Here is a 25,444-nt window from a genome sequence, read left to right as displayed (position 1 = left end):
TGCTTACGATGCAATCCTAAGCAGAGCCATACCATTCTAAGTCCATTGGCATTGATGGGTTTAGAAGGGTGCAAACTCTGTTTAGGATTGCACTATTAAACGATGATTTCAGTATCACTGGATTGATTCCTTTTTATCAATACACAAACTTTTGTTGGTTACCTTACAACCAGCCTAATAAGAACATAAGAGAAGCCATGTTGGATCAGGACAATGGCCCATCAAGTCCAACACTCGGTGTCACATAAGAGAAGCCATGTTGGATCAGGCCAATGGCCCATCCAGTCCAACACTCTGTGTCACATAAGAGAAGCCATGTTGGATCAGGCCAATGGCCCATCCAGTCCAACACTCTGTGTCACATAAGAGAAGCCATGTTGGATCAGGCCAGTGGCCCATCCAGTCCAACACTCTGTGTCCCCAAGCACCAAGAATTCAAAGCATCAGCTGCCCCAGGCAGAGAGTTCCATCTATACCCACAGTGGCTAAGAGCCACTGATGGACCTCTGCTCCATATGTTGATCCAGTCCCCTCTTGAAGCCGTCTATGTCTCCAGGATGCCCATAACCCGTTTTCCAATTGTCAAATGGCTTAGATGTGTGAAGCATAAGTTCAAACTGAAAATGAGCTTTTTTGTTTTAATTAGCAGGTGCATAATTATGTCCTCCAGAAATGAGGGCATCTCTCACAAAGCTCAGAGAGGTGAGAAGTTTAACCATGCAGATTTCTTTGCCCATATACCGCCCCCCCCCCCAGCTTCTAATACCTTGGATTTACCCTCCCCCCCAAACTTTTGGTATGCATTCTCAACCAAAGCCATCTACACAAAGAGACAGTTAATGAAGGGCTATTGGATTGTTCTCCGGCGCTCATCTGGTCTTAGCCCGAATCTATGTGCACTCGCTGAATGAAGTGGGAACGGAACAGGAGAAAGGCTGCAGTGGGAGAATGGGCTGTCCCATTTCAAAGTACAGACAGAGTATGCCACAAGAACACATGAAACTACCTTACACCGAATTATTTATACTGAATTAGACCCAGGGCTTTTTTTGTAGCAGGTGTCTCCTGTACCCTTTCTGCCTCCCTCTCCCTCCCCTCAAGAGGATTCTATAAAATGATCTTCCTGGGACTTCATACAAAAGGCCCTCACACACATGCAAAATTTGGATCAGGCCTCATACATTCCAGCCAGCATGTCCAGCACAACAATTGCGTATGTGCTCCAGGAAGTTTCCTCCACTCGGTAGGGTTATGAGGTCATGCAGGGAGAGCCAGTTTGGTGTAGTGGTTAAGTGTGCGGACTCTTATCTGGGAGAACTGGGTTTGATTCCCCACTCCTCCACTAGCAGCTGCTGGAATGGCCTTGGGTCAGCCATAGCTCTGGCAGAGGTTGTCCTTGAAAGGGAAGCTGCTATGAGACCTCTCAGCCCCACCCACCTCACAGTGTGTCTGTTATGGGGGGGAGAAGATACAGGAGATTGTAAGCCACTCTGAGTCTCTGATTCAGAGAGAAGGGTGGGATATAAATCTGCAGTCTTCTTCTTTTTCTTCTTAAGAAATATCTGGGGATTTTGGGGATGGGGCCAGGAGACTTTGGGGGTGGAGCCAGGATCAAGTGTGTGACAAGCACAATTGAACTCCAAAAGGAGTTCTGGCCATCACATTTAAAGAGACCGCCTTCTAAATGCCTTCCCTCCATTTGGAAATAATGAAGGATAGGAGCATAAGGACATAAGAACATCAGAGAAACCATGTTGGATCAGGCCAAAGGCCCATCCAGTCCAACACTCTGTGTCACACAGTGGCCAATATATGTGTGTGTGTGTGTGTGTACACACACACACACACACATATATATATATGTGTGTGTGTGTGTGGCACCTTCTTTGGGGGCTCATAGAATTGGACCCCTGGTCCAATCTTTTTGAAACTTGAAGGGTGTTTTGGGGAAAAGTACCAGATGTTATTCTGCAAATTTTGTGCCTCTACCTCAAAAAACAGCTCCTCAAGAGCCCCAGATATCCACAGATCAATTCTTCAGTTCTCCATTATATCCTATGGGACTCATTCTCCTTAGGGTATAATGGAGTGCCCAGCAGACATTCTATCCCCCCCATTTTGATAATTCTGAAGCCAGGGGAGGGGTCCAAACCAGGGGGTCCCCTGCTCCCCATTGGGGATTGGCAAGGCTGCAAGATGTGGGGCTTATCCAGGGGTTCAACACAGGTCTTTTATTGAGCAGGAATGCACAGGAACGCAGTTCCGGATGGTTTGGCATCACTACAATGTGGCCTAATATGCAAATGAGTTCCTGTTGGGCTTTTCCTACAAAAAAGCCCTTTACAGAACAATGGTGATGTCAGGGGGTGTGTCCTGATAGGCAAATTACTACACCTAGAGAGCCAGTCTGGTGTAGTGGTTAAGTGTGCAGACTCTTATCTGGGAGAACCGGGTTTGATTCCCCACTCCTCCACTTGCACCTGCTGGAATGGCCTTGGGTCAGCCATAGCTCTGGCAGAGGTTGTCCTTGAAAGGACATCTGCTGGGAGAGCCCTCTCCAGCTCCACCCACTTCACAGGGTGTCTGTTATGGGGGAGGAAGGTAAAGGAGATTGTGAGCCGCTCTGAGTCTCTGATTCAGGGAGAAGGGCGGAGTATAAATCTGCAATTCTTCAATGCTTCTTCTTCAAATGAGTCCATGCTGGTCTTCTACAATAAAAGCCTTGGTTCACTGTCAACTTTGCTTGAAGCAAACAGCGTCAGAGAACTGGTTACAGAGAAGAGTCCGCCATTATTCCCCCTCAGATCCCCCTCTTTCTAATTTGACACCATTGTTCAATAATGTCCCATTTTGCTAATAACTGCAATAACTGTGACTTCATTAGAGGGCATTAGACTTTGCATTGAACACATATTGACTTATGCGGGGGGCCGCGATCAGGATTCATAGGCCAGCAAAGTAAATCTTGAATACAATGGCAATTAAGTCAATGGCCGCTTCGAGGGCTCATACATCATGATAGGCCTGACGGTTACGAGGAAATTGGCTGCTCAAAGTATGGTCCATCGTGTGCTGTCTGTAGCAAAACGCTTTTTGAAGGATTAGCCTGTATTTCAAGCAGGACCTTCTTGCGAGTACAAAAGACTGACTCTACTTACTGACTCTATAAAATCAGGAGTGTTGAAGTTATCTGTTATGAGGGCTGGATCTGACATAAATATGACCTTGTTGGGATGGATTATGTGTGTCATAAAATGCAATGCCAGGTACTGGAAATATAAACTTTATAAAGGACACAAACACAAAGGTTTAAGAAAAACTCCAAATAAAACATGCTTAAAACATTAGCACTTGTTCTTAAATTTGCTTTCTTTGGATCTCTCCCATGTGATCGGAACTGGGCAAAGTTTTCTTTCTTTCCCCGGGGGACCAGGAGGGGAGGAGCCTCAGCCAATAGAAGGCAGAGAGGCTTGGTTAGTAGGTTTGCTGTGCAATTAAGAGAGCCTGGCAAAGCAAGTTATTCCACCCTGCCTTCCTCCCCAAGGGAAGACCCTCAGCCAATGGAGAAAATAGAGGCTTTGCTCTATAGTTCCGGTGCAATTGAGCAAGCTCTGACATGATAGAGATTTACAAGATTATGGATGGGATAGAAAAGGGAGAGAAAGAAGTCCTTTTCTCCCTTTCTCACAATACAAGAACTCATGGACACTCAATGAAACTGCTGAGCAGTTGGGTTAGAATAGATAAAAGGAAGTACGTCTTCACCCAAAGGGTGATTAACATGTGGAATTCACTGCCACAAGGAGGTGGTGGCGGCTGCAAGCATAGATAGCTTCAAAAGGGGATTGGATAAACATATGGAGCAGAGGTCCATCAGCGGCTATTAGCCATTGTGGGTATTGATGGAACTCTCTGTCTGGGGCAGTGATGCTCTGTATTCTTGGTGCTTGGGGGGGGGCACAGTGGGAGGGCTTCTAATGTCCTGGCCCCACTGATAGACCTCCTGATGGCACCTGGGGTTTTTTGGCCACTGTGTGACACAGAGTGTTGGACTGGATGGGCCATTGACTTGATCCAACATGGCTTCTCTTATGTTCATATGCTGCACATGCTTTGTGTGCATGGCAGAAGTTCCCAGAGAGGACCAAGGATCTCCCTGCTGGCTGCCAGGTAGGACCCGGCAACCCTAGTCTCTTGCCTTGGAAAACCTATGGGCAGGGCTTTTTTTTTTTGTAGCAGGAACTCCTTTGCATATCACACTCCTGATGTAGCCAATCCTCCTGGAGCTTACAGTAGGCCCTGTACTAAGAGCCTTGGAAGCTCCAGGAGGATTGGCTACATCAGGGGGGTATGGCCTAATATGCAAAGGAGTTCCTGCTATATATAAAAAAGCCCTGTCTATGGAATTGGCATAGCCAGGGGTGGAATTCTAGCAGGTGCTCCTTTGCATATTAGGCCACTCCCCCCGTGCAGCTGATTCTCCAAGAGCTTACAAAAAAGAGCCTTATAAGCTCTTTGAGGATTGGCTACATCAGGGGTGCGTGGGAGCTCCTGCTAGAATTCCACCCCTGGGCATAGCTGTGACTTGCCAGCGCTTTCCATTCCACCCCCCTCCCCCAGGAAGCTGGAGAGTGTATAGTACTCACTGTGATAATAATCCACCTTGAACAGAAATAGCTGTCATTTGGGCCCAAGCAGATTAAAACAACTATAGCCTACAACTATGGTTAAAAAAAGAAGAAGAGTTTTTAGAGTTTTGGCTGATGCACTAAGATCTGGGTTGTTGCCTGGAAGTAACATCTGCATGTAGCAAAACATAATTTCCACTATCTGCTTTTCTCCCACTAGCCCCTTCAGTGGGAGCGGGCATATCACATCCCTAGCTCACACTAAAACACTTAGAGGCTTGACAGCAGGCCAAAACCAATCTTCAATTTCCCTTTTATACCTGAGGAGCTTCTTCAGAGATATGACCACACAATGAAACAAACCGTCTATTATTTTGGTATCACAGCTGGTTTTGCCAGCCCAGTAAGGCTTCCTGCTAACCAGGTCTGCTTACCGTTCAGAAGAGAGTAATGAATTTTGTTAGGCTTCCCTCGGTCTCCATCAACAGCAGCAACTGTTATCACCTCAGAACCCTGGAAAGGAAAGGGGGAAAATGTCTTTATATAGGCAGCAAAGTGCGTAAAACTGATAAAGCATAATAGTCTGAGAGTACTGGCTTGCAGGCTCTGAGTATCAGGTGCCAGGGGTCAGGCAAGGTAGGGTTGTTCAATCCAAAATCAGGTTCCAAGAATCAGGCAAGGAAGAGTTGGTGGCTTAGCGCCTAATGTACATGTTGCATCTATACCTAGCAGCCTCTCGGCTGGTTTTATAGTCACTCACCTCTGGGACAGGCTTGCAGCTAGCTGCTCAGAAGCAATCCTGCAACTACACATCTTTATCAGCAAGCAGCTGAAATTGGGCCAGGAGACGTGCACTTTGGCATCTTGCCTGTAGCTCTGTTCTCAGCCTACGTCTGTGGCACTCAAAGGGTATAGGTGATATTGGTGGGCTGGGAATGGCCAGTTAAGGTTCACCTGCTGAACTAGGGCTGGAGGGTGTTGATGGCTCTGCACCAGCCGTTGGCTGTGAATCCTGACAAGCCTGCAGCTCAGTTTCCTGCTGGCAAGTTTCTGTTGACTGCAAGGCTGGTTACACAGGACTTCTCTTCTCAGAAGGCCTCTTCCCTTGAGGAGTCCTGGCTTTGCTGAACCATGGTCGACTCACGACATCAAGTCTGTCAAATTCAGCAATGCTTTCCCATCTCATAGGATTGTGGAAAATTCAACAGGATGTGAGGAAGGAAAAGAGAATTAAACTGTCATCTTGCCCAGCTTGCCGAACAGGGGCTCCTTGTGAAGTAATTCCTTTGATCTGTTGATTTTTAAGACATGAAGATCATCGTATTTTGGGGCTGATCACTTGTTCATTTACCACAGTACCGCTTTTTTGATACAGTTTTGCTTCCAAAAGATCAGACATCTCAGGCCAAAAACATCAAAGAGCCTTTTCCTGGTGGGATAGCAGCTGTGATGATAGTGTGTTCCCAAAATCCCACTGATATCCTTTCCGTTTTTGCCAGACTAACATGGAGGAAATGACTGGACTGTCCATATATAGTGGAAATTCTACCACACTATATTTTATCCTGTCCTTTCTACATAGAGCCCAGAAACAAGTTTCTCACAGTGCTTTTAAGAGGCTTTATTCCCGTCCCCTCAGACTTAGAAAAACTGCCTTTTCTTCTCTCAAATGTTGATCCATTTGTCTCTTATCGCTCTTTTCTTTAGCAGCCAAGAAAATATGGGCTAGAGCTGTATCTAACGAGGGGAATGTTTTTATTTTATTAGTATTTTTTGCTTAGGTGGTTTTAATGCAGATGTTTGCAGTTAAGTTATGTGTTAGATTGTAATGTCCTTTGGCCAGAGACAATAAACTTTACCATACCGTGTGGAAGTGGAAATTTTATACCATAAAGTCCAATACAGCAGCCACTAAGCCTTTGCAGAACAAAGAGATTGGCCCAGTAGTATGCTACTTTTGGTGGTGTGACGTCACATCCAGAGACATTTGATACTCTGCACCAGAGAACCATAAAGGTGAATCCTTTGATGTGTGGGGGAAGTCTTCAGACTATCCAGACATTTTTTAAAATATAATATTTAGTAACCACATCACACATCATATAAGAAGCAACACCTGGATGTGAGTCTCTGTACATTGTATATTGACCACTGAGGAAGGCCCCTGGGGCTGAAATGCGTATGGTCCTTGTCAGGGCCTTTTGTGTAGAAAAAGCCCAGCAGGAACTCATTTTCATATTAGGCCACACCCCCTGACATCACCAATGTTTAGCATAGGCATTTTTGTAGAACAAGCCCAGCAGAAGCTCATTTGCATATTAGGCCACACCTCCTGATGCCGAGCCAGCTGGGACTGCGTTCCTGTGCGTTCCTGCTTAAAAAAAAAAAAAAAAAAAAAAAAAAAAAAAAAAAAAACGCCCTGGCCCTTGTGTTGATTGTAAATCCATCAAATGTATATGAGCAACTATATATGGTTGACATAGTTTATGCAGTCTGACATTCATTTGTGGTATGTCATTTTATATCAAATGTTATACATTTTATGAACGGTGTATAGGCAGCCGGACCCTCTTTTCCGCTGTTCAGATTTGGGTAGATTTTTTCCCCCCTTCCCCATTTCTTTGTTCTTAACCCTGGCTTTGAATCACAAGTTTAGCTGTGCCTGTACTGAATGTGAAATGAGAATTACTCCATGCCCACATAATGTAAAAACCAAGTGTACACTGCACACGGTTTATACATGTGTTAACTGTAACACAGGGCTCTTTTTTTTGTAGAAGCCCAACCGGAACTCATTTGCATATTAGGCCACACACCCCTGATGTCATCGTTGCTTCACAAAGGGCTTTTTGCAGGGAAAGTCCAGCTGGAGCGCATTTGCATATTAGGCCACACCCCTGAGGCCAAGCCAGCTGGAACTGTGTTCCCATGCATTCCTGCTCAAACCCACCGCCCCCCTGCTGTAACATATGAACAGAGAGTGGCATACAGAGAAGGGGAAAGAAAAGGCAGAAGCAATTCAAGCTGAGTGTCAACATAATAGAGGTGCACTTCAGTTTTGATTCAGGAGCAGACAAAGACAAAGCAAGAAATAAACGAGTTCCCAAAGCATTCAGACAACCCCATGACTGCCAAGCTGGAAAGCCTCCATTCATTCAGTGGACAGTTCACGTGTTCCAGATGACACTTCACCCAAATAAATGCAATACCACCCACTTCAGGCTCTTCACACTAACAAGAAGGGCTGCAGAAGAGCCAGAATCTTGTACCAGGCTGAGAGTTCCCACACATTCAGAACGAATGAGCAGGCCTCTGTATTTCACCCACGCAACCCCTGCTGCAATAAGCTCAACTGCTTTGAAAGCCAGCTTGGTGCAGTGCTTAGAGTGTTGGCGGTGCTGGTGCGTCCATTAGGCCACTGTAGGCGGTTGCCTACGGGTGCAGCCCTGGGGGGCGCCGGATTGGGCGCTGCATATATTATTGTGCTCTGGGGCCATTTTTTCCTGAGCTAAGGCAAAAATGTGTGAGCTGGAGGCTAAAAACTCTGATTTAGCTCACAGTAACTCAGCTTAGGGGGAACACTGGTCATAGGAAGTGGCAACCTGATATTGGGGGGCGGGGAGAAGAAGAAGACCGTAGATTTATATCCCGCCCTTCTCCTGCCCCGTGGTGCAGAGTGGTAAAGCTGTGCCCTCTGCTCACAACCTGAGTTCGATCCCGGGGATGAGAGGGGGAATGAGATTGCAAAGAAGGGAAAGTCACTGCCCTTCCCACACACAAATAAAGGCTCCACTGACCAGCTGACCAACGGGCCATTCCGGTGCCCTCTCGCATGTTGTTAAACATGTGGGAGGAGGCAGCATGTGTCCGGATCACAGAACCCACAGCCGGGCCATGTCATGCCGCTGGCCAGGAGGAAGGGAGCTCCAGCTGGTAAGGCTGGGAGCTCCAGCTGCCTGTGGGGGGAAAGACCAGGATGGGGGACATGCTTTGCTCTCAGAGGTGGGGTGCACCTTGCATGGGGCGTTGGGCACAGCGGGATGCCCTAGTGGCAGCGCTGAGTATTGGACTAGGAACTGGAAGACTCAGGTCCAAATTCCCATTCTGCCTCGGAAACTCACTAGATGACCTTGAGCCAGTCACACGCTGTCAGCCTAACCCACCTCACAGGTTGTGAGGCTAAAAGGGAGGAGAGATGAATGCATTGTGGTCAACTGCTTTGTGTCTCCACTGAGGAGAAAGGTAGGCAGGGGTGGCATTCTAGCAGGAACTCCTTTGCATATTAGGCCACACACCCCTGATGTAGCCAATCCTCCAAGAGCTTACAAGGCTCTTTTTTGTAAGCTCTTGGAGGATTGGGTACATCAGGGGTGTGTGGCCTAATATGCAAAGAGCTCCTGTTAGAATCCCAATCCTGAAGGTAGGGTATAAAAACTGGCAGAGATCTGAAAAGTGCCATTTTTATAAACAACCCCTCTTGTGCTGTGATCTCACACACACAAAATGATGCACTTTCAATCCACTTTCAGTACTAGGGTTGCCAAGTCCAATTCAAGAAATATCTGGGGACTTTGGGGGTGGAGCCAGGAGACATTGAGGCGGAGCCAGGAGCAAGGGTGTGATAAGCAGAATTGAACTCCAACGGAGTTCTGGCCATCACATTTAAAGGGACAGCACACCTTTAAAAATGTCTTCCTTCCATAGAAAATAATGACGGATAGGGGCACCTTCTTTTGGGGCTCGGTCCAATCCTTTTGAAACTTGGGGACTATTTTGGGGAGAGGCACTAGATGCTATACTGAAAATTTGGCACCTCTACCTCAAAAAACAGCCCCCTCCAGAGCCCCTGATACCCGCAGATCAATTCCCCATCATTCCCTATGGGAATTGTTCATGGAGGTGCATAATGGCTGTGGGGGAGGGGCTTCCCCTGCCGGCCAGCTGGCTGGGGGAGGGGAGAAGCCTGTAAAACCGGGGGATCCCCCGCTGGGACCTGGGGATTGGGAAGCCTATTCAGTACACTTTCCAACTGGGTTTTGCCAGTTCAGACGGTAAAATCCAGTTGGAAAGGGCATTGAAAGCAGATTGAAAGTGCGTTATTTTGTGCGTGATCACAGCCTTGGATTGCTAAGAAGTGTGGCGCAAAATTAAAGCAAAAACCCAACAAACAACCCCCCTACACATTAAAAAAAAATGCTTTCCCCAGAAAAATTGACCCCAGGTCTGAAAGTTCAGCTTCTAGTTTAGTAAACTGGAAACTGCAGTTTATTCTGAGAAGTTTCCCTACAGTCACTAATCCAGCCAAGATGGAAGTTTGCCCATCATTCTAATGTGGTAATATTTTTGGCTATGAAGCTCATAGTGGAGGTAGTTAATGCTTAATTATCCTTGATTTCTGTGCTGGGCTTCATAAAAAAAACTAACATACTTAATAATTATGGGAATTTCCAGATCATTGGCTAATAGCACCACAAGGTAAATGATTGCATTTCACAGTTTTATGGCACTCGTTTTTATTGCCCAGGCTTACAAAGTGCATGAAATACACCTCTGACGTGCTTAGAAATCATTCTTTCCTGCCCTCTGACGGAGCAGACTACCGCAATGAGATGCAGTGAAATGCGCTCCCGTTCCCAAGCTAATGAAATAACTGTGGGGCAGGGTAGAAAGCAGAGGAGGAAAGCCCCTGTAAAGCCTAGCGTGGATAGAAAAGCGCACGACAGCCCAGAGAGATAAACAATGAATTAGCTTCATCTCTGGATAATGTCCTCATCTCTGGATAATTGTAGCCCTACAAAATAAACCAGGATTAACCCAATCTCATGCAATGGAGGCCAAGCCCAGGATAACACTGCAGTGAGACATACCATTATCACTGAACAATTTGATTACCGACAGGGTTTCTTTGTCTTTTTTTAGCAGAAAAGCACAGGACCACCATTCCAGCTGGCTTGGTGTTGGGGTGGTGGTGGTGGTAATGGCCTAATATGCAAATGAGTTCCTGCTGGGCTTTTTCTAAAAAAAGCCCTGTTTGAAACAATGGTGACATCAGGGTGGGGCGCCCTGATATGCAAATGAGTTCCTGCTAGGCTTTTTCTACAAAAGAAAGCCATGTGTGAAACAATGGTGACATCAGGGGTGTGTGGCCTGATATGCAAATGAGTTCCTGCTAGGCTTTTCTACCAAAAAAAGCCCTGTGTGAAACAATGGTGACATCAGGGGGTGTGGCCTAATTAGAAAATGAGTTCCTTCCTGCTGGGCTTTTTCTACCAAAAAAAGCCCTGATTACAATGTGAAGTAGGACTGGTGACATGGTGACTGTAAAACTAGCATCTTGAATTGCAGCTGGATACTAGGGTTGCCAGGTCCAATTCAAGAAATATCTGGGGACTTTGGGGGCGGAGCCAGGAGACATTGGGGGCGGAGCCAGGAGCAAGGTTGTGACAAGCATCACTGAACTCCAAAGGGAGTTCTGGCCATCACCGTTAAAGGGTCTGCACACCTTTTAAATGCCTTCCCTCCATTTGGAAATAATGAAGGATAAGGGCACTTTCTTTGGGGCTCACAGAAGAAGAAGATATTGGATTTATATCCTGCCCTCCACTCCGAAGAGTCTCAGAGCGGCTCACAATCTCCTTTATCTTCCTCCCCCACAACAGACCCCCTGTGAGGTGGGTGGGGCTGGAGAGGGCTCTCCCAGCAGATGTCCTTTCAAGGACCACCTCTTCCAGAGCTATGGCTGACCCAAGGCCATTCCAGCAGGTGCAAGTGGAGGAGTGGGGAATCAAACCCGGTTCTCCCAGATAAGAGTCCGCACACTTCCCCACTACACCAAACTGGCTCTCCACATAGAATTGGACCCCCTAGTTCAATCTTTTTGAAACTTGGTGGATATTTTGAGAAGAGGTACAGGATGCTGCACTGACAATTTGGTGCCTTTACCTAAAAAAAAAACCAGCCTCCCAGAGCCCCAGATATCTGTGCATCAATTCTCTATTATACCCTATGGGAATCAGTCTCCGTAGACAATAATGCCCAGTTGACATTTCCCTCCCCCCCCTCCTGTTTTCTGATGACCTTGAAGCAGGGGAGGGCCTCCAAACAGGGGGATCCCCTGCTCCCACTTGGGGATTTGGCAACCAAGCGAAATGCACAGGGAGGGGGAAAAACACAAAGGCAAGTCACTGTGCAAAATGTCCCACAAACTCAACACACTCTGGAAACTGGAACAGTTTACCTAATCTTACAATCCACTACAAAAAATATTTTCCTTTACACAACAACACGTCTTATGAAAGCAGAGAAGGCAAACGCAGGCGGGATAAACTTCTCCAATACAGATCAAAACTCTCTTCAAGGACCAGTCCTTTTCTTGAAATTCTTGTCTCGGTGTTTATTCCTGCTCGGCTGTATACAGCAAGAAGAAGACAGGCCTCCTCCAATAGCTTCAAACGTGCTGGAGCTAGTCTGAAGATTCTTTGCTGTACAATTAGTTCTTATCAAAATTCATAAGTGCTCATAAAATGAGTACCCAGTTTGCTTGGGTGGGGGGGGGGGGTTGACTGGGGAAGGCAATGGCAAATCACCCCGAAACAAAAAGTCTGCCAAGAAAATGTCATAAGAACATAAGAGAAGCCATGTTGGATCAGGCCAATGGCCCATCCAGTCCAACACTCCGTGTCACATAAGAACATAAGAGAAGCCATGTTGGATCAGGCCAGTGGCCCATCCAGTCCAACACTCTGTGTCACACAGTGGCCAAAAAAACCTCCCAAGTGCCATCAGGAGGTTCACAAGTGGGGCTAGAAGTCCTTCCACTTTGCCCCGCCCCCCCGCCCTGCAAGCACCAAGAATACGGAGCATCACTGCCCCAGACAGTTCCAATAAAATGCTGTGGCTAATAGCCACTGATGAACCTCTGCTCCATATTTTTATCCAATCCCCTCTTGAAGCTGGCTCTGCTTGTAGCCACCACCACCTCCTGTGGCAGTGAATTCCACATGTTAATCACCCTTTGGGTGAAGAAGTACTTCTTTTTATCCGTTCCAACCCGACTGCTCAGCAATTTCATTGAATGCCCATGAGTTCTTGTATTGTGAGAAAAGGAGAAAAGTACTTCTTTCTCTAGTTTCTCCATCCCATGCATAATCTTCTAAACCTCTATCATGTCACCCCGAGGTCGACGTTTCTCCAAGCTAAAAAGCCCCGAGCGTTTTAACCTTTCTTCATAGGGAAAGTGTTCCAAACCTTTAATCATTCTAGTTGCCCTTTTCTGCACTTTTTCCAATGCTATAATATCCTTTTTGGCCAGAATTGCACACAGTACTCCAAATGAGACCGCACCATCGATTTATACAGGGGCATTATGATACTGGCTGATTTGTTTTCAGTTCCCTTCCTAATAATTCCCAGGATGGCGTCGGCCTTTTTTATTGCAGTCGCACACTGTCTTGACATTTTCAGTGAGTTCTCTACCACGACCCCAAGATCTCTCTCTTGGTCAGTCTCTGCCAGTTCACACCCCATCATAATGTGACATCACCCCATGGTTGGTAATGACTCGGTGCTTGCATGGGGGACTACCGTTACTTTTCTTTTCTCCCTGAAACAGGAGAAGGCCTGCACTCCCAGGCCTTTTTAGACCCCAAGTCTGACCTTCCTTGCAGAACTAACAAAACAAAATGTATACAATTTTGCCAGAGTTCAAAGGGGCATGACGATACCCACCTCCATGGTGTCTTCATAGACATAGCCATAGTATGGAGTGCCGATAAACAATGGCGGGGTGTCCTGCACGTCTTCTACATTGATCGTGATGGTGGTTGTGGCTGAGAAGACCCTGTAATGACCGCGTAGCTTGCCGCCTCCATCCTAAGATGCAAAGAAGTTCTAAGATGATCACGATGAAATGGTCTGGTCTTTGCCAAATCCTTCCCAATACATATTTAAACTTTTTTTTTTTTACTATTTTCCTTTAATAACCGCGATGCCTAAAAGGTATGCATTGCTCTATACAAATGCAGAGAGGATTCCAGAGAGAATTCTTGAGTAGGTGTCAGGAAAGGGTCCCTGCCTTGAGCTTCTGATAAATGTCTTTTTTTCACAGCTGCCTGTAGCACTTCCAGTACTGCATCTGTCTATGCTGTATGCCTAGGTTCATTAACTTAGTTCATTAACTCTGCCCCATGGCACAGAATGGTAAAGCTGCAATACTGCAGTCCAAGCCTGATCCCTCCCCAGGGCATCCTTCTATCATACCAATGACCAAACTATCATAGGATAACTTGGTCATTGTCATAGAGATTAACACACAGAATTCACTGCCACAGGAGGTGGCGCCGGCTACAAGCATAGCTTCAAGAGGGGATTAGATAAACATATGGAGCAAAAGTCCATCAGTGGCCCATTAGTCTCAGCTTATTGTTGGAACTCTCTTTCTGGGGCAAGCGATGCTCTGTATTCTTGGTGGTTGGGGGCACAGTGGGAGGGCATCTAGTGTCATGGCCCCACTGGTGGACCTCATGATGGCACTTGGTTTTTTTGCCCACTGTGTAACACAGAGTGTTGGACTAGATGGACGATTGGCCTGATTCAACATGGCTTCTCTTATGTTCTTATATTCTTATGTTCTAGAGTTGCAAAGGTTGATAAAGTTAAGAAAGAGGTCATGTTTGGAGGAAAAGCTCTTTGCCTCCTGAAGGTCATCTGGGGAAGCGCTTTGCCTCCTGAAGGTCATCTGGGAAGAGAAGCTCTGTTCTTGAAGTTGAGTAGATCTGTTGAGATCCTTCACAAGCGGCCAGGATCACTAATCTGGGGAACCTGGAGGGCCTTCCAAAATTCTCCCATTAAAACAGTCAAATTATAACAAAGGTACTGACTCATCTGAGGAGGGTGACCCTGAAGACTGCTGGCTTAGCCTGGTGTGGTATCACCTTCATCACAGAACCAGACATAATAAGAAGGGCACATTACTATCAGTAGGTAAAAGGGAAAACCAAACTCAACACTGAAGGCAGAAGACAGCTTCAGATCAACAGAAATAGACCATCTCTGCTCTAGAACAGGGGCCCCCACCCCCCGGACTGTGGACCAGTACTGGTCCATGGCCTGTTAGCAACCAGGCCGTGAGTTGTATAATTATTTCTTTATATATTACAATGTAGTAATCATAATAATAATAATAAGACATAGGATTTATATCCTGCCCTCCACTCCAAATTTCAGAGTCTCATAGAGGCTCACAATCTCCTTTACCTTCCTCTTCCACAATAGACACCCTTTGAGGGGAATGGGACTGAGAGAGCTCTCCCCAGAAGATGCCCTTTCAAGGACAACTCTGTAAGAGCTATGGCTGACCCAAGGCCATTCCAGCAGCTGCAAGTGGAGGAGTGGGGAATCAAACCTGGTTCTCCCTTTAAGAGTCTGCACACTTAACTACCACACCAAACTAATAGAAATAAAGTGTACAATTGTATCATCTCGAAACCACCACCACACCGGTCTGTGGAAAAACTGTCTTCCACAAATCTGGTCCCTGGTGCCAAAAAGGTTGCGGACCTCTCCTCTAGAGAACAACGATCATCACCATCTTTTTCAAAATGCATTCAAACATTTGCTTCCTCTGCTTACCCAAGAAAATCACTCATTTTTTAATGGGAAAGCTGGATATATTTGGCGCCTGTAATACGGTTCCTTCAGTACTTCATGGCAAGAAATGCTGGAGGATACAGGCCAAATAAACCCCTGGAGAAATCAAAGCAAAGTTTCTTGAGTACTGCTTTGAAAGAGTAGCAAAAGTACCACAAGTTCAAGGATGAGAAAAGATTACATGTCACAATCTATTCTGGGCTTATTAGATCATACACGGTTTCAGTCATCAGCAAATGTGCCCTTTCTTGTCCACACACATTTTATTCTTTTTGGTCTGGAAAGTGTAAGGGGGAAGGTGCGTCGTACCTTTGCCACCACAGTAACAAAATGAGTCCTTGATTTTTCATAGTCGAGAGCGATCCCCGTTTTGATGCGAAGGACACCGCTGTGACGATCTATCGTAAACTTATTTGTGTGGACATTCTAGGCGGTGAGAGGGGGGGCGTGGAGAGAGAAAGAAGGTAAAGATTTCTTACGGTGTTAGGATTTTATGCAAATGCTGTATGGGCATATAGTAAAAATGCAGGCAAGATCCCTGCTTATACTTCCTGGTCCCTTCTTTTCACTATACATGTGGAAAGAACTTGAACATGGGCATGGAAAGAACATGAACATGGACAAACTGTGCATCTGTTCTTCATAAATTATGCTGAATATGTGCACAGAAGAGGGGAATAGCCAGCCAGCATAATCCTGCTTCTCCTTGTATGTACATTCTCTTTATGCCCATATTAGATATATAGTTGGAAACAGGGGTGGATTCTAGAAGGAGCTCCTTTGCATATTAGGCTACACACCCCTGATATAGTCAATCTGCCAAGAGTTTACAAGGCTCTTATTTGTAAGCTCTTGGAGGATTGGCTACATCAGGGGTGTGTGGCCTAATATGCAAAGGAGCTCCTGCTAGAATTCCACCCCTGTTTGGAATCAAATATCTGCTGGAAGGAACCAATTAGATATTACTTTGAAAAACAACAATGACTATATTGTGTGGCAGTACTAAAGTTGCCAATGCTGGGTTGGGAAATACCTGGAGATTTTGGGGGTGGAGCCTGAGGAGGGTGGAGTTTGGGGAGGGGTGGGACTTCAATGGGAGTACAATGCCATAGAGTAGGGTTGCCAATCCCCAGGTGGGGGCAGGGGATCCCTCGGTTTGGAGGCCCTCCCCCCACTTCAGGGTCGTCAGAAAGCAGGGGGAGGGGAGGGAAATGTCTGCTGGGAACTCTATTATTCCCTGTGGAGATTTATTCCCATAGAAAATCATGGAGAATTGATCCGCGGGTATCTGGGGCTCTGGGGAGGCTGTGTTTTGGGGTAGAGGCACCAAATTTTTCCTATAGCATCCAGTGCCCCTCCCCAAAATACCTCCCAAGTTTCAAAAAGATTGGACCAGGGAGTCCAATTCTGTGAGCCCCTAAAGAAGGTGCCCCTATCCTTCATGATTTCCTATGGAACGAAGGAATTGAAAAGGTGTGCCGTCCCTTTAAATGTGATGGCCAGAACTCCCTTTGGAGTTCAATTATGCTTGTCACAGCCTTGATCTTGGCTCCACCCCTAATGTCTCCTGGCTCCACCCCCAAAGTCCCCAGATATTTCTTGAATTGGACTTGGGAACTCTACCATAGAGTCCACTAGGGCTATTTCTGCAGCACTACCTTGGTGTAGCTAATCCTCCAAGAGCCTATAGGGCTCTTCTTACAGGGCCTTTTGTAAGCTCCAGGAGGATTGGCTACATCAGGGGTGTGTGGCCTAATAGGCAAAGGAGGTCCTGCTAGAATTCCTTACAGTGCTCTCAGTACAGGGCCTACTGGAAGCTCCAGGAGGATTGGCTACATCAGGGGTGTGTGGCCTAATAGGCAAAGGAGGTCCTGCTAGAATTCCTTACAGGGCTCTTCTTACAGGGCCTTTTGTAAGCTCCAGGAGGATTGGCTACATCAGGGGTGTGTGGCCTAATATGCAAAGGAGGTCCTGCTAGAATTCCTTACAGGGCTCTAAGTACAGGGCCTACTGTAAGCTCCAGGAGGATTGGCTACATCAGGGGTGTGTGGCCTAATATGCAACGGAGTTCCTGCTACGAAAAAAAGCCCTGGAGTCCACCTTCCAAAGCAGCCATTTTCTCCAGGTGAACTGACCTCCGTCGCCTAGGCCTCAGCTGTATTCCCAGGAGATTTCCAGCCACCACTTAGAGGTTGGGCAACTGTAGACTGGACAGACATCCTAATGAAAAGAACAAGCAGCTTGCCCACTGTCTAATGGGAAAGCATAAATGGCTTTTTAATTCAAATTTAATTCTTAAGCTAATTAACTTCATTTAAAAAAGTAAATACCTTTTAAACACTAAATTTTCTCCTTTGAAATATTAATGTTCAGGTCTATCTTCAGCAGCCCTCAGCCGTTCTGCTGTGCAGAATCCCTTTAAATTTGAAAGGGCAATTCATATGAAGCTGCCTTATACTGAATATACTGAAAGAGTAATTTGGTAAGCACTATTCAATAATATGTATATTATAACGTATTCATCGCCTAAAAATACAATACGTTTTGAATGATTTATTATTATTTTATTTTAATTTTATTTTATTTTAATACATGAATTATGCTATGCAAAGAAATTGAAAATAATACACTAAAAAGATTCACACTTCTGATTGAATAAGATTGCATCGCAAGAGGTGGTGGCGGCTACAAGCACAGCCAGCTTCAAAAGGTGATTGGATAAAAATATGGAGCAGATGTCCATCAGCGGCTATTAGCCATAGTGTGTGTGTGTGTGTGTGTGTGTGTATATATATATATAATTTTTTTTGGCCACTGTGTGACACAGAGTGTTGGACTGGATGGGCCATTGGCCTGATCCAACATGGCTTCTCATGTTCTTATGTGACACAGAGTGTTGGACTGGAGGGGCCACTGGCCTGATCCAACAGGGCTTCTCTCATGTTCTTATGTGACACAGAGGGTTGGACTGGATGGGCCATTGGCCTGATCCAACATAGCTTCTCATGTTCTTATGTGACACAGAGTGTTGGACTGGATGGGCCATTGGCCTGATCCAACATGGCTTCTCTTATGTTCTTATCCGATATAAGTTAATTGAAGCTTGTACTACTGAAGAAATAATATTGAAACGTTGTAATAAAGAACTCAGGGTCTCCGTCTGGGACCAAGTGGGCGGAACTTACATACAGTGTGGGACTGAATAATTTAATCCTTACGGAAATTAAACCTAGTGTCGGGTGTTTTGTTTACTTTGTTATACTGAATCAGACCATTGGTTCATCAAGGTCTACTCAGACTGGCAGCAGTTCTCCAGGGTCTCACATCACCTGCTGCAAGATCCTCTAACTGAAAATGCTGGGGATTGAACCTGGGACCTTCTGCATGCCAAGCAGAGGCTCTGCCATTGAACCACAGACCCTCCATTATTTTCAGTGGTGATCATGCTGGCTTCCTATGCTGGGAGGCCAAGCCCTCTCATAGAAAAAATGGCCCTGATCGAACAACTCCAACTTGGTGTGCATTTCTTCCTTACTTCCCTCCCCACAACTCGATACTTCTAACATTTTGGGATATCATTTCTCATTACTCTTTAAATTTCAGGATTGTTTTGGGTCATTTAGGATACGTCTGAACCTATCCAAAGCATCTAATTTTGGATTTAATCTAAGCTCAGCTCTTAAATTTCACTTCAGAGCGAAGCCTAGTTAGACGTTTCCTCTCCAACAGGTTAACTTTCTGTGAGGGTATTGACAAACAAGACATTTCCAGGGCAGAGTCTGAGCTGATACACCTCCTGAGAAGACACAGTCAGGCACCTTCTGAATATCTGGGTCTCTGTGTAGAGATATTTCTTTAAAAAACACATTATTAACATCTTTATGGGCAATAGCTTTTTTGTCTCCCTTGACTGTTCACGATACTTGGCTCAGGGCATCTCTCCTTTGAGTATTTTTCTCCTCCCGGTTAAGAAGATTAGATTTAATCCGGCTTAAATATCTGTGCTTTCAAAGGCAGCCTCTTGGTTAGCGAGCTGTCCCCAGCTGAAGCAAACACTGAAAGAAATTGGTGCATATAAATTCTTTTCCCTCCGGGGGGGGGGGGGTGGGTGGGGTGGAAATCAAAATTACTCATCTGTGAGGGTTGTTGCTTTGTTTTACCATAGGTTCTATTAGCACTAGTAAGGGATATTTTTGCCTAAAGTTCTGTCTTTATAAGGAAAATTGTCTTTTAGGGATCTTGAATTGCTCCCGCTAGGACAGAGAGCCCTTTCCATTGACATAGGGTGTTTTTACACTGGCAGTTTGTGACTCTGGGCGTTTTCGCACTGACCTTACTCCGGAGCAACGTCCCTCTTCACCGCGCAGCGTCTGCGCGTATTTTGCGCCAATTGCTCTGCAGAACCTGGAAGAGCCGCAAAGTCCCGCGGCTTTTGCGTCGCAAATGTAAACCGCTAAAAACCAGTTTACATTTGCGACGCAAAAGCCGCGGGACTTTGTGGCTCTTCTAGGTTCTGCGGAGCAATTGGTGCGAAATCCGCGCAGACGCTGCGCAGTAAAGAGGGACGTCGCTCTGGAGTAAGGTCAGTGTGAAAACGCCCTCTCTATCACTGTATTGGAAACTCACCTTTTACATTACCTAATGTTCTCACAACTGTTTTGCATTGTTGCTGCCTGAAGCATCTACATTTGTTTCAGTGAGATGAGTTTCTGAGTTGCTGCTACAATGTTTTTCTCCACACTAGTTTGGATCTGGTCTTTTCTCTACAGGCGTTTCAAACTTGTATTGTAGAAGTTTTCATGCGTTTTAAAAGACTCCTCCAAAAGCCACCACAAGGTGCAGTAATTTGTACGAGAACTGACAGTGCTTGCAATTTTTACATATCATTGCCTGCCTCATCTAGTAATTTAAATTTGTATTGTTTTTGCAGTGTTGACATAATTTCCAAGCAATCGTATACTTTTAACTAAGCACCAGTATTCCGACTGCCTTCTAATCAGAGACAACCCCTCCCCTCCAAATTGAAACACTTACATGTAAAAGGAAAATAATTAAAACGAAACAGTGGCAGGCGATTTGAAGACTCTAAAACTCTGGATTAAACTGAATGTAAAAACACCCATAAAACAGTAATTGTCTGCAAAGAGTCACTTGGTTGCCAACTTCAGGTGAGGAGTTCTCATGGAATTATAACTGATCTCCAGATCTCAAAGATCAGTTCCCCTGGAGTGAATGGCAGCTTCATCAGGTGGACTCCATGGCATCACATCCCTGCTGGGTTCCATCCCAAAACTCTGCTCCCCCTCAGAATTTGCCCCCCCCCCCCCCGCAAATCTTCAGGGATTTCCTGACAGCCCTACTGGGTACCGAGAGCAAATGATTCAGGTGTAGAATAAAGACTCACAAAGAAGAGTTAAAATTACAGTGGAACGAGGTTCAGGCTTCTCTTTTTAAGGAGGAAGAGTGTCAAAATGTCTACACTCTTTTTACTGCATGACTCTGAGGCATTAGGTATCCTCTCCCTGTCCTGGGGTTGCATCTATCCACACACTGTCCACAGTACTGTAAGAAGCAGACCCACAAAGAAGAAGGAGGAGGAGAGCTGAGCTTTTTTTGTAGTAGGAACTCCTTTGCATATTAGGCCACACTCCCCTGATGTAGCCAATCTCCCAAGAGCTTACAGGGCTCTTAGTACAGGGCCTACTGAAAGCTTCAGGAGGATTGGCTACATCAGGGGAGTGTGGTCTAATATGCAAAGGAGTTCCTGCTACAAAAAAAAGCCCTGGAGAAGAGTATACCTTGCCCTTCACTTGGAGTCTCAGAGTGGCTTGCAATCTCATTCCCTTCCTCTCCCCACAACAGATACCTTGTGAAGTGGGGATGGGGTTGAGAAAGCTCTGTGAAAACTGCTCTTGAGAGAGTATCTCTGAGAGAACTGTGACTGATCCAAGGTCACCCAGCTGATTTCCTGTGGAGGAGTGGGGAATCAAACCTGCTTCTCTCAGATTAGAGTCCACCGCTCTTAACCACTACACCCAAACCCTTTACTTATCCTTTCTGTGCAAGATAGCTAATAGCTTTTTCTTGTCTATTCTCAGAACTACTTTGTGAGAGGGAGCAGCCATGTTTCCAGGTTGTATTTCAGAAACGGAGGTTAGCATCAAGACCAAATAGGCTTCACAGAGCTAAGTGGGGCTATTGTGGGGAAAATCCAGTCATCTAATTTCTAGGGAAGTGTATGGTAGTGGTCAGAGTCCTGGATTAGGATCTGGAAGGAAAGGAAAGGAAAGGTCCCCTGTACAAGCACCAGTCGTTTCCGACTCTGGGGTGACGCTGCTTTCACAATGTTTTCACGGCAGACTTTTTACGGGGTGGTTTGCCATTGCCTTCCCCAGTCTTTTACACTTCCCCCCCAGCAAGCTGGGTACTCATTTTACCGACCTCAGAAGGATGGAAGGCTGAGTCAACCTTGGGCCGGCTACCTGACTCCAGCTTCTGCCGGAATTGAACTCAGGTCGTGAGCAGAGAGTTCAGACCACAGTACTTCAGTACTGCTGATTCACCACTCTGAGCCACGGGGCCACGTATTGGATCTGGAAGACCCGGGTTCAAATCCCTGTTGCCATGGAAGCTTGCAGGGTGACATTGGGACAGCTGCACTTCTCAGACTAACTTGCCTCATAGCGTGGTCAAAAGGATATAACAAATGAGCTTAGAAGAATGGATGTTGCACTGCTCAAAGGAACGGTGGGATCGCAATGTACTTAATAAGTAAGCAGTACCACTTTAGAAAGTGTTTATCCAATATAGCATTGGGCTGAACTGATTTCCTCAGAACATTAAGGAAGTTTTATCGATCTTACATCTAACATCATGGCTAGAGGATACGTCTGCTTCCCTGAGGTAAAATGTGTTCCATACAGCATTGGGCCGAACTGATTTCCTCAGAACATTGAGGAAGTTTTTTTGATCTTAGGTTTAACATCATGGCTAGAGGATACTTTGGCTTCCGTGAGGTAAGATGTTATTACTCCCACAAGGCTCATGTTCCCATAAACCTGCGCTCTGTCCCTTTCTTTTTTTTTCCCCTTACAATTTCTGAACTATCCAGACATTTACCTGTAGAAAGTAGGTAATGCTTCCCCCGGATCCTATGTCTCTGTCCATGACTTGAACTTTGAAGATGCTGCTTCCTGCAGGAGCATTCTGCGAACCCAAACAAACAGTAGAATCAGAGTCCTTCTGAAGGCAAGCATTTTTTTTATTTATTTAAATGACAAATAATTTCTCCTTGAAATTATTGCACCTCACAGCTGTCATGCCTCACTTGAGAGAGGAGAGCGTGAGGGGGAAAGTGACAGCTATAATGTGCGATGATCAATTTTGTCATTTCAGGAGAAAAGTGAGAAAGGAAAGATGATAAGAAATGATTAAGAGAACAGAAATACAGACTCAAACGGGAAGGTCACACGGGGGAAGAAAAGGAAAAAGAGGGAGAACACAAGAGGTGGTTTTTTTTTTAATTTGTAAGATTTACACAGTCATATTTAATACATAGTTCTTGGTTCATACTATTCCATGGTTTGGTTTGGGTTTTTTTTTAATTATTAATAAACAAAATTCTGCATTCTACAATCTACATTCAAATATCTTAAAGTAACCGCGCAACAATCTTATTACAGGTACACTAACATAATATTTCAGATAAAACTATATAATATTTTAAAAGGTTCATGACTGCAATTATACTTTCAACTATAAGCTACTTTTAAATAATTTAAAAATAAATCAGATTGGAGTAATATGGATTGATTGGCCAAGACAGAGGTTGTTTCAGGATGCAAAGGGAAAGAATATGGAAGTTTATGGAAGAAGAAGAGAAGGAGGAGGAGTTTGATTTATCCTCCGTCCTTCACGCAGAGTATCAGAGCAGATTACAATCTCCTTCCCTTCCTCTCCCCACAACAGACACCCTGTGAGGTAGGTGGGGCTGAGAGAGCTCGGAGAGAACTGTGACTGGTCCAAGGTGACCCAGCTGGCTTCATGTGGAAGAGTGGAGAATCAAACCCGGTTCACCAGATTAGAGTCCACCGCTCTTAACCACGACACCAAACTAGCCAAGCACAGAACGACCAAATATCTGTTGCTTGTGGAGTGCATGATCTGGAACTTGGGAAAGGTTCACCAGGGAAGTTGTGATAAGGCTTGATTAAACAATCGAGGGATTTATCAAACAGCAGGGCTGCTTTGGGAGCCCCTCCCTGCTTTCACTACAAATGAACCTTTTCTTCTCAGAGGCTGAGCTCCTCCAAAGAAAGCTATGCCTTGAAATTTCAAATAGACATTGGGTGTTTTTACACTGACATTTTGTTGCTCTCTATCTTCGCATTGGAAACTCACCTTTTGCACTACAGAACATGCTCACAATTGTCTTGCATTGTTGCTTCCCGAAACATCTACATTTGTCTAGGTGAAATGGGTGCTGACTCGGCTGTTGCCTCGTTTTTCTTGAAACTAGCTTTGATCTGGACATTTCTCAAGAGGCGTATCAAATGAACGGTTGTAGAAGTTCCCCTCTGTATTTTCAGACCCCACTCCCTGTCCCTTCGAAAGCCACAAGGTGCCACCAATTTGTATGAGAATTGACAGCTCTTGAAATTTTCACATCTCATTGCTTGCCTCAATTTACATTTGTATGGTGATGATTTCTAAGCAATTGTATACATCCCTGTAGAAAGCAATGGTCTTTTGGTTGCCCTGATCAGAGTTCATCTCACAAAGTTTGATTTTTGCTCACAATAATCCACTTCGTAGAGTAATAAGGAAACTGTGAACAGTGGAAAGATCTGCAGAATGTAGCAATCAGGCTTCAGGATAAAATGTGACGTCTCAGAACCATATATCTACAGTTCCTTGCAACTGACATCAGCAGTCTGCGCATGAGCTGCCGTTCAGAAGCTTAGCTCCGCAAAATGAGCGCAGCAAATCCACAAACGTAAAAAAGGAAATAATTAAAATGGAACAGTGGCAGGCGTTTTGAATACTCAATAACTCTGGATCAAAACTGAATGTAAAAATACCCATTGATGCAGGATAACCTCCAGGTAATCCCTGTAATGCCTCCGGCACACTGCTCCTTTCCAATCCCTGGAACAATTTGGCAGCTGTTTTTAAAATATTTCCTTTTCAAAAAATAAGGGAAAGGATAAACATAGATGAAGAAACAGACACGTGAGGATTTAAAAAAAAAAAAATTAAAGTAAAAGGCTGGTAGCTCACCAGCAGCGTGAGGGAATAAGATCTAATCCTATCATGAAGGAGTCTTGTCCAGGCCTCTAACATGAAGGCCCACTCAGAAGTCGAATTAGTCCAGAAGAATAAGGGCCACGGATATTCCCAGCCTAATGCCCTTTTCAGACTCCCTATCTATTCTGTTTCAGTGGCTGGTTACCAGTGTTCCCTCTAAGCTGTGGAGTCCTGTGAGTAAAAATTCTACTTTGTGACCTACCGACGTGAAAGTTGTGAGCTACTACATAATTCAGTTTGCTCCTGGGCCATTTTTTTCCTGAGCTAAGACAAAAATGTGTGAGCTGGAGGCTAAAAAAACCATGAGCTAGCTCACGCTAACGTAGCTTAGAGGGAATATTGCTGGTTAGTAATTCCCACCCGCTCATTTCAGACAGACCCATTTTAGTAAAGGCTGGGTGAGTGGGTGTCAACTTGGCAGATGAGGTTCAATGTGGCCTAGTGCAAAGTAATGCACATTGGGGCCAAGAATCCCAGCTACAAATACAAGTTGATGGGGGTGTGAACTGGCAGAGGCTGACCAAGAGAGAGATCTTGGGGTCGTGGTAGATAACTCACTGAAAATGTCAAGACAGTGTTCGATTACAATAAAAAAGGCCAACGCCATGCTGGGAATTATTAGGAAGGGAATTGAAAACAAATCAGCCAGTATCATAATGCCCCTGTATAAATCGATGGTGCGGTCTCATTTGGAATGCTGTGTGCAGTTCTGGTCACCGCACCTCAAAAAGGATATTATAGCATTGGAAAAAGTGCAGAAAAGGGCAACTAGCATGATTAAAGGGTTGGAACACTTTCCCTATGAAGAAAGGTTAAAACGCTTGGAGTCTTTAGCCTGGAGAAACGTCGACTGCGGGGAGACA

At 45.3% G+C, this 25,444-nt stretch overlaps 1 protein-coding gene across 1 annotated transcript in view; it reads right to left on the bottom strand.

Moving 5' to 3' along the window:
- CDHR1 (cadherin related family member 1) overlaps positions 1 to 25,444 on the bottom strand; it is a 106,468-nt gene that overhangs the window by 63,384 nt on the left and 17,640 nt on the right. Inside the window, exons 6-9 of the mRNA XM_060240791.1 lie at positions 22,395 to 22,481; positions 15,585 to 15,701; positions 13,356 to 13,499; positions 5,063 to 5,141 (exon numbers count right to left, since the gene is read on the bottom strand). Of these exons, the coding sequence (XP_060096774.1) occupies positions 5,063 to 5,141; positions 13,356 to 13,499; positions 15,585 to 15,701; positions 22,395 to 22,481 (427 nt within the window). The remainder of the gene's footprint in view (positions 1 to 5,062; positions 5,142 to 13,355; positions 13,500 to 15,584; positions 15,702 to 22,394; positions 22,482 to 25,444) is intronic.

Source organism: Heteronotia binoei, chromosome 6 (genome assembly GCF_032191835.1).
Source record: "Heteronotia binoei isolate CCM8104 ecotype False Entrance Well chromosome 6, APGP_CSIRO_Hbin_v1, whole genome shotgun sequence".
Lineage (NCBI taxonomy): Eukaryota > Metazoa > Chordata > Lepidosauria > Squamata > Gekkonidae > Heteronotia > Heteronotia binoei.
The sequence above is the reverse complement of the archived record's forward strand: the minus strand, read 5'-3'. Positions and strand labels throughout refer to the sequence as shown.